General features: G+C 33.8%; 1 protein-coding gene across 6 annotated transcripts in view; it reads left to right on the top strand.

The window, feature by feature from the left end:
* The window catches only part of LOC146004825 (transcription intermediary factor 1-alpha-like), a 71,889-nt gene extending 64,845 nt beyond the window's left edge, over positions 1 to 7,044 (top strand). For all 6 annotated transcript variants that reach the window (XM_083143853.1, XM_083143866.1, XM_083143861.1 and 3 more), the window contains one exon: positions 3,993 to 7,044. In XM_083143853.1, the coding sequence (XP_082999979.1) occupies positions 3,993 to 4,151 (159 nt within the window). In that variant the 3' untranslated portion in view covers positions 4,152 to 7,044. The remainder of the gene's footprint in view (positions 1 to 3,992) is intronic.
* Positions 7,045 to 13,620: the final 6,576 nt, after the last annotated feature.

Below are 13,620 nucleotides of genomic sequence, written 5' to 3'. Positions count from 1 at the left end.
TAATCATTGTCACTTTAGCCTTCAATATTTCCAAGACAAATATATCTACAGATATGTAATTTGCAGGGATAGGACAGATTAATCGGTAAAATCAGATAATTTACCAATCCAATATATCTATAGCAGGGTGTCTACCAGTCAAGAATGTCTTTTGAGTCAAGAAATGAACAAATAGGTTAAGAAAGTCGAGAAATTATGCTTATTGTCAAGAATATTTTTCCTATTTTTTACAGTATAGTGAATTTACATAGTTATATACCTGTACTGGGATTTGATAAAATTCAATATTGTGAAATCTACAATTGTATTGAGTTGTGGTTAAGATTTGTTCACTTTGATTTTTAAGAATTACATTCTTGTATGTGTGAATTTTGTAAAAATATTTAATCAAGAAATGTAGCCATTCCCCATCCAGGATGAAGTCTGAAGCATTAATTTTTACATGCATTAATAATTGAAGCAAGTCTAAATCTCATGTTAAAATACAGTTTCAGTTTTCATCTTAACTAGCCTTGTGGTAGGGGTTTTTCATTGAATGAAAATATTATTTTCTTAATTTCAAACTATTTCTATGTAGCAGGTTATTAAATAAATGTTTAGAAAAAGGAAAGAAAGGTCAAGAAAAAGTCAAGAATTTTGGATTTGATATTTTGATAGATACCCTGTAAATATCTTATAATTTAGTGCAATCTTCTAATTGTTTGTTATAATGTTTATGGATATAAACATAAAATTTACATGCCCTAGGTTTTATAAAAGTAAATCTCTAAACATGCAGCTTCTTTTGCATTGCAATCATCTGGTAATATAAATTTATTAAGGAGGCCAATGAACTACAAGGGTCGTTCAAGGTTGACCGGGACTTTTATTTCTGCAGAGGAAATAGGTCGCAGAAGAAACACCAAACAATGTCAGTTTTTCAAAGTATTCTCCGTGCGCGCCGAGGCACCGTTGCCATGGTTCTGGCAGCTCCCGAATTCCTTTGGCATAGAAAGAACTTGGTTGTTGTCGTAGCCACTGGAGGACATCGATCCGCAGTGCTTCGTCTGTCGTGAATTTCTTCACTCCCAGATGGTCTTTAACCACTTGCCTTACGACTTTTTTTCCAAATTGATGTCAAAATTTTACACTTTTTTTAATTTTATATTTTACTACTACTTTACATGCAAAATTACATTAACAATGATTTTTGGTACAACAATCAAAAATAATCAAAATATTCTACTCCAAATAGGCATTCCTTTATTAACCCGAGTATACTCGGAGCTGTTAAATGTGATATAAATTGTGATATTTACTAACAATAATGCAACGAACAAAATGGTATGTTTTTTATGTTATAAATGATATAATATTGATTTCAAAAGACAAAAGAAGTAATTATTCAGGATCAAGTTCTTGCCACACTCGTACAGACGTCAAACTAACATCAGAATGCGAACTTTCGATTGAAATATCATCACAGTCAGTTAGCGTTGTTTCACTGCCACTAGCACTTACACTACACTCTGATGCACTTATGTCTGTGCTTATATCACTCATTTTGCTGCCAAAAGGACGAGAAAGTTCCAACCGAAACAACGCTTCCGAACAATGCATTCTTGCAAGCAACCGAATGTCACGCAATGCAGAAAAGCTGTTGTCTTTCTTCACTTCTTGGTGCCTCAAGGCAGGCACAAAAATTAGTGCACGCTAGAGACATCTGTTGGCCGGACTTGCAACTAACTCCACCTACCCAATTCATCATGAAAGTTCCGCCCGACTTAGTACGGGCCGGTAAAAAAATTACATTCAAACTCCTCAGGTTTCCGAGATAACTCGGGATAATATTTTGCCGGAAGAGTACCACATCCGAGATAATTCGGGTTAGTAAGGCAAGTGGTTAAGGGGTGCAAACAAATGATAATCACTGGGTGCTAAATCCGGACTGTAGGGGGGATGGGGCAGAACTTCCCATCACATGTCGGCCAGAGTTGTTGTTGTCACATTGGCTGTGTGAGGGCGGGCATTGTCATGGAGAAGAATGACATTTCCAGACAACATCCCAGGTCTTTTCTTGCGAATGGACTTTCGTACAGCACCACTCAACAATGTGTAGTAATACTGGGCATTAATCATGCTCCCTTTGTCCAGAAAATCCACATGGATAACGCCCTTCATGTCCCAGAAGACGCTTGCCATGATCTTTCCAGCGGACGGCTGCATTTTGCTTTTCTTGGGGGGCGGGGAACCTTTATGCCGCCACTCCATGCTGCGTCTTTTGGTCTCCGGGGTTGAATTGTGCAACCATGTTTCATCACACGTGATGATGGATTGCAACAATTCATCACCTTCTGCTCGAAACCGATTCAGAAGCTGTTTACAGACCGTCCTGCGTGTCCACTTCTGATCGAATGTCAGCTGGCGGGGAACCCACCTTGCACAGATTTGCGGAAGCGTAAGTGGTCGTGAATGATTGTCTCAACACTCCCGACACTGATATTCACCTCGGCAGCAATATCCCGCACTGTTACTCGCCGGTTCTCAAGAATCATTTGCTCAACACGTGCGATATTCACTGGTGTGACTGCAGTCGGGTGAATGTATCCATGCGCTTCATTTGTCACCAGCTCCCGTCCTTTGTGAAACTGCTCACACCATTCGTACACTCTTGTCCGAGACATCGTTTGTTCACCATACTGTGCTTGCAATCGTCTGAAAATCTCAGCTGGTTTCACTTTCTCCTTCACGAGAAATTTGATTACACACCGCTGCTCCACAGCCACAGCCACACTGCTTGCCGCCATGTTCGCTGCAACTGCTGCGCATGCGCGAAATACATCATGCCGGGCGCTAGTTACTCGCGAAGGAATACATTACGTCACCCGCACGTTTCATCATGATCTGGCTATTCATCGATTTTTTATGTACGAAAATCCCGGTCAACCTTGAACGACCCTTGTATTTAGGTTCAAGAACCATTTGGAATTTTATATCTGTATTTTATCTGTATCAGCCAAAATTTCATATTGGCCCATCCCTAATCATTTGGTTGACCTCCGGGTCGTTTGAGAACAAATTTTTATTTAAACAATATGAAAACAGTTGAATTACTCCACTGTTACCTGCCAATAGATAGAGGCATGCATATTTCATTTTTGACGAAAACATGAAATGTAAAATAACACATTGTAATGTTAATTTTTCATGCTTCTGCAAGGTGTGCGGTGCATTTTCCTACCCTGTTTTGTCATGAAATGATGTGAAATGAACTGCAAATGCGAAATAGACTCTTAAACATGAAATTTACAGTTTATTTACCGATGTAACACTTTCTGAAGTTTTATTTATCCTGAGACTTATGCAATTCACAGAAAATTTATTAATTCTGCTGGAAATATTTGAGAGGCAAAAATGGATTCCTTTAAACAGGAATTAACTTAGCACTCCAGTAACTACATAAATGTTATATTAGAAGGGATATGTTTATTTTGTATAATAAGTGCAGTTTAAAACCAAAATGTCATTTTATATACCGCTTTTGAACCTGAAATGGACTGTGTTTTTGTACCAAAATTTTGTTTTTTTATTTACCAAAAGTATGTGCCTTTACCAATAGATGCTTATCTGTCTATCAGTTTGTCAGTAAATCTTGATAATTTTACCAATCTGGTATCTGTATAAATAGCCTCTAACTTAGTGCAAAATCCTGCCATTTTGTTATTACTTATTAGTAACATAGTGCAAAATCCTGCCATTTTGTTATTACTTTTTTTGATACAATTTGCATACCCTGGTTTTGTAAAGAAAATATCTAAATAAGCCATGTGTTTTCTGCGACAAAAAAACCCATTAATTTCACCTGGTTACGTACGTTATGAAGATGAATGAGCCATTCAAAACACATGGGTTCATTATAATATGAGCACTATATCAGTATCTGAAAATATTTCATATTGGTCCATCCCTAATATATTTAATGTTACATTCATATTTATGCTTGATCATTGCAGAAAGAAAGTCAAATATACAGTGATGGCAAAACACTAGAAGAATTTTTTAACCAGCTGCTAGAGAAGTGGCTTCCAGCATATGCATATGATGCACTAGATCCAAATGATGACTTTGCAGTCCCACCTCAGAAGAAATATCGTAGGATTCGTGCAGAGTGAAACCTTTTTATCACTGTAGACGAGTTTTCAAGACTGAGGCATGTGGTGTGTGTACATGAGTGATGCCAAAACGAGTGTTAATTTGTGTTCATCTTTCATAGAGTGATTTCAGAGATGCGTGCAAGATGAAAAGAAACTACGTAAAGTTGTAGTATGTTTGTTCCATTTATAGGTGAAGTTTATGTAATGTATACATAGCATTTTTTTATATATATATAGGATATGTGTAAGGTGTATGTTTAAAGTACAAATATGACCCATTATGATAATTGGATATATTTGCAACAAACGTTTTGCAGGTGTGTGTATGTGTGTTACAAGCGGACTGCATATTGTCACAATATTTAGAAGAATGCTTTGTTTGCTTATATAATTGGGTACATATGTTCAATTGTGAATCCATTATACATAATATGTATGTAAGGAAATACACATTGCATTAAAATTTCTGACAAGTGTTGAACCTAAATTTGTATTTTATATTAATGGAATCGTGGACAGGACTATGGATTATTGTGTTTGTTTGGGCAGGGAGGTTATTATGTTTCAAATGTAGTAATAATTGTGTATGGTTGAAAACGGTTTCATATTTTTTTCCGAAAACTCCTATGTTACTATATAAGCAGTATTTTGGATGCAAACATAGCCAAAACATCTGTTTTCCTCATGTATGTACAGGTGATGTACATTTTGCATTTGCTTCCTTTATTGTTTTGTCAGATCATTTGTTTTGGTGTGGTTTGAATCTTAGTCAAGTTTTATTGCGAGTTGTCAGCTGATATCATGGAGATATATGTGTGTATCGATGCAGATGAGAAGTTGGAAGGAGAAGTGTTACTTCATACTCTTTAGCTATTCTTGGCAGAGATAAGTTAAAAGCAATCTGCCATTGTGTAGCATTTAAGATTCTGGTGAACCAAAGCTTCTGGGTTTCAATTTTGGCACTTATCCTTTTAGGCTGCTTCATTACCATTCTCATCATAATGCTTAAACTGGTACAAAAAAAAAGTGTGTATATATATATATATATATATATATATATACTGAGAACCTGGCAAACAAAAGTCATCTTCCACAGTAGATTAATTTAAAATTTATCAGTATGCCAAAATTGATAGAAACATAGTTTTTTGCAAATTCTTCCTAGCACCTCCCCAATAGCTTATAGTTTAAGGGAACTTTCAGACAGTTTGAGTGGGTTTTCTCAATAGTTTACACGGTTTGTCTGTTTGTTGCATATGTGCATGGAATGCTTTTCTTACAGGTTTAAGAGGCCCATGTCGCTTGTCACTTTGATATGAGATTACTTGTAGCTTACCACTTTGATCTGAAAGCTCCCGAGTGTTGTCAATTGAGGACCTTTGCGTTGGATCTATGAAGATTTGGATCCCACTTAAAACTGTAAGTTCAGTGCTGATTTTTAAAAATTCTTCCCAGGTTGAGCAAAATGTTTAGTTGTCACATTGAAATTATTCAATCAGATCTACCAGTAAACATTTCTTTTATAATAAATAGAAGCAAGTTTAGTCCACCTATTAGCTGCATAACCCAGACCAACTAAAAGGACTTTCTTTATAAGGATAAGTTGTGAATGTTAAGAATTAGAATGGTGGAATCACAGATTCCCATTCTGTTAAGTCATTTTTTATAAAGACTGACAAGTTTATTACCTAGTATGTTGCATTGAGAATAAAGTTTTTGATGTTTTTATTTTATCTTCCTTTTTTTTTTTGGTAAGAATGATTCATTACCATGTAATCAGCCTGAATGAAATTTCAAAAATGTTTTTTTTTATTCATATATATATATATTTCCCTCTACTGCTTTCTCTGCCGATTATTGTTTTTACAGTATATTTAATTTCAGTGGGATGACATTATTTGTCCTCACGGTAACAGTAAAACTACTGTACATCAGTGACCATTTCCTAGAAATTGTAATCATGAATATTTCAATATGTTGCATACACTTACAAAATTGTATACGAATTAATTGTGATTACTAAAGCTAATTCAGTTATAGCAACTCTAAAACATTTATTGTAAAAATGTAAAATAGAAAACCTATTGTGTACTCACCAGAACTTAACTTCTGTATATTTCGTTCTGTAAAAGTGAAATTATTTGTACATTATGCTTTCAAGTAGTTATTAGTATTAAAGCAGAACTTATTACAATCGAAGACTGTAGATATGTTTACTTTAATGATATGCAAGTATAAAAATGACTTAATGGTTTCTGTACTTTGATTTGTCGAGTGCAACTGAAAATTATCAATATGTGCTTATGAAGTGCATAGTAGGGATGTGACCATATTCTTATGCTGGAAAGAATGTCCTGAATGTAAAGCATACTTGAAATACATTATGGATTTAGGCCAGCCTTAATTTTCCCAGTCTTCAGTTACCAGAGATTAATTTTTTGTGCATTTATTACATGTGAATCAATATTTATAATTCAGGCAAAATTCTGGACAATTAACAAATTATGTATTATTATTTTTTAAAATTAAAATTATATAAATACTACCGGTATTTTAGAGCAGTACAAATTACTAAGTAAGTTTCATGTTCTAATATGTGTAAGTATTCATGGTAATTTTATATTTCTGTAATATTTTAATGTACAGAATGTTGGCAAGATTTATGATTCTTACACTCTCCATGATCTCTGTGTTTTTTTAATAATAGTTCAGAAGTGCATCCTTTCAGTGTTCTAGCTGTGGAAAAATACTGTTAGAAGTCTCTAAATGAAAATTTTGAGAAACTGGCATTAGCGTGAATGAACACAGAGGAAGTTGTTGAGAAACTTAAAAGCAATCTTATGCAAGAGGCATAACTGTTACCTTCCTGCCAAAAGATCTGATAACTATACAGGGCTGTGTCGGCCAAAACCAACCCACTGTTGCCAAACGTTGCCGCACCCTTCTTGCAAGGGTCCAATGGCCTCTGCATGTTATGAGTTTCCCCTCTTACTGGCACTATGTAGCTCAAAATACAATGCATATTTCTTGTGGTCTGAAGTGTTTCTAGGAGGTTTTTGGCATAGAAGAGCTTCATGTTTGGATGTGATGGAGATGGTGGTGAATGTGCAAAAGCAAATAGAAGCAACACTGCGCGATATGGAAAGCATGCCAGAGCTATCTTGTTGGCTTCTGCAGTGATGTAGATGACATAATTGCTTTGGCAACAGCATCCGCATGGTGCAAGGAAGCTGACAAACGTTATGCCTAATGTACAATCCCATATGAAACTGTATCTTTCTTGGTTTATCTTCTGGTAATTTTTTCTTGTTCTAGAATCCGGAGAAAATTGCCATAGTTATATAATCATTAATAAAACAATTTATATTGTTTTTTGGCAGACAAGACAGATCTAGGTAAAAATCAAACTGCAACACATGATCAATATTTTATTAATATGTTTCTAACAATGTCAATTTTTACTTTAAAAGTACCTTAATGAACTTATTTCATTGCCTTTTTTTCCATCCTTATGATGATCACTACTCCTGTATTAATACAGGTAAAAATTAAATGTGCTGCTTAAATCAGATTTGTTTTATAATCATTGTTTGATGAAACTTTGCTCCTTTTCTCAAGGAATATAATCAGGGTATTAATGTTAGCATATCTCAGTTATAATGAGCCCAGTGAAAAAATTTACAATTGCGTTAAGACAAGCCCAAAATGCAAAATTGCAAAATGATTCTTGACATAGTATGAGTGTCTCAAATATTACCTTGATATAAGTACAGTAAAGAGTGTTCGTACGTATATGCAAGGATTGTACGTGTGAGTTATCTTAGCACAAGAAATGATTAAATGTAATCTCTAAAAAAGAAAAGTAATTTTCATAATCAGTGAAGCAATGTTTGGAAAATAGTTACAAGAGATTTTCTTGAGCATCCGTTGCAGAGTTTAAGTAACACCTGTAGGATCGTATTGCCTACTTCTGTAGTCTGCTATTAGGAAAGTGTGAGAACCTGGTTTCAAATCCCAGTCCAAGATGTAGTTGTTTATATTCATTCTCTGTCTTCACTGCCACACCACATTACATATGTTCATTTTTTTTCCTTGGAGAAAGGTAAAGAATTTACATTCTGCCATTAGAGATGAATTTTTTTATACATGTAATATATTTATATTAAGAGTTTTTGTAATCATATAGCAAGCAAAAGGTACAAAATCCAGAGAAATATGTGCCTTCCACATACTGATGATTCAAACCAGAAAATTTTACTGATTCCGATGTACTTGCTGACATTCTTTGGACCGATTCTGATGTAATGATCACATAACAAAATGTCCTCTATGATCAGTATTTTGAATTGAGAATTGAGAAGGTAAGCTATGAACCTTTCTTCCTGATACCCTCTTGTTTGAGTCATTCTAAAGCAACCAGGAAAACGTTTGTTGTAATTCTATTCTGTATTCCTTTATTTTCTTAATCAAGTAGTGCTACTAGGATGATCAACAAAACTATTTGCTGTGCTGCAAGTAGTGTTATAAACTATAGTTTCACAAGCTTGAACTGGTTCTACCATAGCTCATTAAGCTTTTTTTCACTAAAGCAGAGTCCCAAGTGAGATTCTAATTGTTCAAGTAATTCCAAACATATTTATGATTCCCATTTTTTGTTTTAGATGTTTGATGCTACACTGTAATAAATTAAGTCTTATGGTACAATTGCTCTTGTCGAAACTTCTGTACTGTGCAAGTATCTGTTAACTACAGGGAATTATATTTTAAATTTGACACACATGTAAACTTCTAAAAAGTAACTACTTTTTCTAGGGCATAGCCGATACCAATTTCAACTGATACCCACACCGATTCCAGTACTCTTGCCAATTTCCACCAATACAAATAACAGTGCTTGAAAATTGCAACAATTAAAAGTTGTTCAAAATATTGATTAATATTAGTGCGTGCATTCCACTCCAATTATAAGGATCAATTTACTGGAGTTTTACTTCACAATATTCAAGAATTATGTCACAATATCAAAACACCCATTATGTAATCACAAAATTAGGTTTTTCACACAATATTGGGAGTAAATTAAATGAAAAGTTCGAATTTTGCACAACTTCCAGGATAATTAGACTCCATGAAAGTGTTGCGTGGCATTTTTGTGAACCCCAAGGAAGACAAAACTGCCGAAAAATTATCAGCAGATATTGGTAAATAAAAACCAACCAATATGCCTATACATTGGCATTCAGCTCAACCCAAAATTTTTCATGAAACTATGATTTCTATTGTTTGACCACCATAATGATTGGAAAAATAGAAATCAGTTTTACATTTAAAGTAAGGACAACCAATACTGACATATTGTTATCAGCTGATACCTCAAAGCAAAACTTTGGTAGATTGATATGATATAGTTCTAATTAAAAACTGAATTTAAAATTTGTAAATATTCTGAACTACTTTATATTTTTTTCAATTGTCCTGTATTGCCATCAGCATCAGTGGCCCGATTCCTGATCACATAGTGGTAATGTCATCACCAGGGAACGGATTTATGTATAGTAAAAATGTGCTAAATCTGTAAATACATATTCAGTTATTTTCACCAAAATATGGAGTTGAATATGGACTTAAAATTGTTAAAATTTACCTTTTTAATAATATAAGATACTACATGAGCTATATAAAAGACAGTATGCTTACATTGATATTAATTGTAAAAGAACACAAAATGTGTTTTCATTTTCTGTTTCCAAAACAATGAATAACAAAATTTTGTTGTAAGTGTGGAGTCAATGCTTGAGCACTCATTCTCCTTTGTTAACAACAATTGGAATTTCAAGTGTTTTGCAATAGCAAAATCAAACGGTTGGGAGGTGTAAAAAAAAAAAAAAAAAAAGGGAAACATTATTGTTTGGATGACAGAAAAATTGTAATTAATGCAATTGGAAGGTATAAAAAAGTTCATAAACTTTTGTTTCTTTGACATCGCTTCGGACTTAGTTATTTGCAAGAAATTCACCCAACTCCTCTTCTCACACTAGGACATGTGGTTATTGCCCGAATGTGGAGTATATGTTGAGAAATGTTCTGAAATATGGAAATATGTAAAAGAGCCAAAACCTAATTTATGTACAAATATGGAAAATAAAAATTGAAGATAATACAAAACATAACTGATTTCAGCTTCATACATAAATATGTATTTACATATGACTCCATTCCATGGTTATGACCTTGCAATCTAGGGGTCCCATGTTTGATACCCAGTGAAGGCTCATGCGGGTTCGGATGCCACTTTAAACTATAGGTCCAGTCTCAGTTAACCTATATGTGCAGCAAGTAGACAAACAGGTGTGAAGGGTCAAAATTGTATCGATTCAGCCCTAATTTGTATTTATTAGAAAAGGGGGTTGGGCATATTGGCATAGGATGTGTTTGTAGAGTTAAATTCTTGCATTTGGCAAATCTTATTTTAATGGTTGTTGAGAATATTGCATCTTAACTTGGCACAAGTGGAATTCAGAAAACAAGCTGCCTACTGGATATCGAGAGCCATAAAAATGTGGTGTAGAACATGTTTGAGGTCTTTTTTTGTAAAGTTAAAACTGTGTGTTTTTAAATATGTTGTATCAGAAGTCAACTAATATAACGATATATTGATGACAGTGGTGATTATGTGTATATATTTTGAAACTTTACTCCACCATACTTATTTAATATATTCATGAACAATGAGACAAATATAAATTTTAACTTGCGATTATTTATTTCTGTTATGTAAAACATGTCAATTTTTCACTTTTTTTGTTGCGTTATTTTCCACTTTTGATAGCATTGTGTGGTATTGGCCATATAGGCATGTCAGTGTATGTAACTTATAACTGTGTGTACTCTGGTTCTGTAAATTTTGAAATGTATATATATAGTTTCATTTTCTAAGGCAAAGCTATCGCAGGCAACTGGTTACATACATTTAATAAGAAGGTAAAAACCATTCTGGGTCTTCATGAAACAAAAGGCATTAATACTGGACCTGTAGAATATTGATATCAATGCATTTATATCTATATGTGTTGGTTATCTGTTAACATTTCATATTAGTTTGTATTAAACGTAATTTTTGACCTAAATAGAGTATAATGTTACACTTCGTTAAACTTGTGTTTCTTTATGTGATGATTTCTCTTAAATATAAAAAGTGGATATGTTTCAAGGAATATATTTGAAACATACTTACAGTAGTTTTACTGAAATGAAATATACAGAATAGTATTTGCCAAATGACTACAGTGGAACCCCAATTTTACGTTCCTTGATGTTACATTTTCCTGCATTATACATTCAATCTTGATGGTCCCAACATAGCAACACGTTATAAAATTTTCCTCGATTTTACATTTTCCGTCATTTTAAGTTTATTCAGCTTGGCCCCCTGAAAAACGTAAAATCAAGGTTCTACTGTATTTTCAGTTCAGTTTTTAAGTGCTGTATACATGAGATGTGCGACACTATTTCTTGCAAACTGCCTATCCTACCTTTGACAAACATTTTTGATGGAACATGAACAGTATGATGAATCTTTAAGTGATAGTGGAACAGGAGATAAGTTGTCATTAATGACTTGTTTTGGAAACATGTCTCCATTACAAACACACGATGCAGCAGCTCACCTCTCCATACCAACTGACATTCTATTGCCATATGGTGCACATCAAACCAGTTACTTCAGCTGAATAAAAATGGTACATTTAATGTATCAGTTTATTCTTCTGTCACACCCTGTGCGTAAATTTTGTATATGTTCATTCAGATTTTTCACATTTATTATAAATAAGTTGTCTTCCGGTGTTTCTTGTATAGCTTTCCTTCTTGTCAATTTTTTTTTATGCATGAACTTAATTTTCAGTTTCCAAAGAATGTGAAAGAAAGTTATAACACACATGATACATGTGGCAATATATATATATAAATTTCTGTTTAAAAGCAACAAAAGCCAGGAGAAATTTGTGTTGTCCTAAGTTTCCCTGTTCTTTGATTCCATTCATGAGGACATTTCATGTAAGCGATAATTTAAAGATGTTTCATATATTTAAAAAGCATATATTTATATACATAATAGAAAGTTAATTTTTTTATTTTTAATTTTTAATAATTTGTAGATTTATGTATTTATATTTTTATTTAGACATCCTTAATCAGTGATTATATTAATAATAAATTTCGTTTAAGAGTTTTAAATGAATGCTACAAAAATATAACATCGATTTTGCACAGATTGCACATGTGACATATTTTGCTTGAGAATTAAACAAAGACTGGTAGCTCAGTCGTTAGGGCATCTGACTACCATGCAAGAGACCCGGGGTCGATCCCCAGCGGGGGAGAACCGGAATTTTTTTCCAAAAAAAAAAATGTAGAAAGCTAAAACTGCCACTACACGTGTAAACAATCAAATTAATGCAAACAATGTATTGTTTGAATCTTGGATATAGATTTCCATTCTACATATTGTTTCCACCTTCTCTTAATTGTCAATTCACTTTTAGGGATCTACATGTAGAGAAAGGGTAAAAGAAAGGTGGCCACAAGAGGTTATAATATCAGCTCAGACCCTGCTAATATCGGAGAGACTGCTCCATCCACCAGGTACATGCCTGTATCCTTGCTGCTGCGATGTCAACACACTGAATTCAAAATCAGAACTGGTCCCGAATTTTCATTCTTAGATCAGTTCGGTTGCTTAGATATGCAAATTCCAGTACCTGTCAATTTAGATCAGGCTGGTAACTTTCCACCGGATGAGGAAAGTAATGGAATTCATAAGTTCTGCTTTCCAAACAGACAAGGACATCATCTGTCTACAATATGCCTTTATTATATCTGTTTTCTAATTCTTATTAACAATTCAACAATGAGCGTTATAAAATATTTGTGTATATTTAGTTAAGTGCATTGTAGTCATGAGGCAACATTCCCATGACATACACAATGTTAGGAGAAAGAAGAATGAATATAAAACAACAATAATGCAAGGATCTTAATTGAGAGGGGTTGAGTTAGGATCATTTGCCTGAATGAAGTAGGCAAATCTTGTTCCAAATCCAATAAAAAGATGTTAAGTTTTCACCAATATTTTCCAATTTAAAGTTCTCTGTATTCTTGCTGTTCAACAATACTTTTGATCCTGTTGTACATTCTTTTTAAGTGTGAATTTCCAGTCTTAAACGTGTGTAGTTTCATCCTAAAGCAACAACCATGATATGTTACTCTCCCTACATGTATATATTGTAGTTTATTTTCTCATACTAGAAAAAAATATGGATAAACTATATGAATCTATTTGTAGAGTCAAGTGGAAAAGCATTTGCTTATGTTTTAACAGGAACATGATATTATGTAGAGAATGCCTAAAAGTATTTTAACTGCTTGTATTGACTTCTGCTGCCAATTCCACAACCTCAATCAGTCACAGTATTCATCTGTAAGGGAC

Source organism: Lepisma saccharinum, chromosome 1 (assembly GCF_977018435.1).
Source record: "Lepisma saccharinum chromosome 1, izLepSacc3.1, whole genome shotgun sequence".
NCBI classification, from domain to species: Eukaryota; Metazoa; Arthropoda; class Insecta; order Zygentoma; family Lepismatidae; genus Lepisma; species Lepisma saccharinum.
This window is presented reverse-complemented; position numbering and strand designations above follow the sequence as displayed.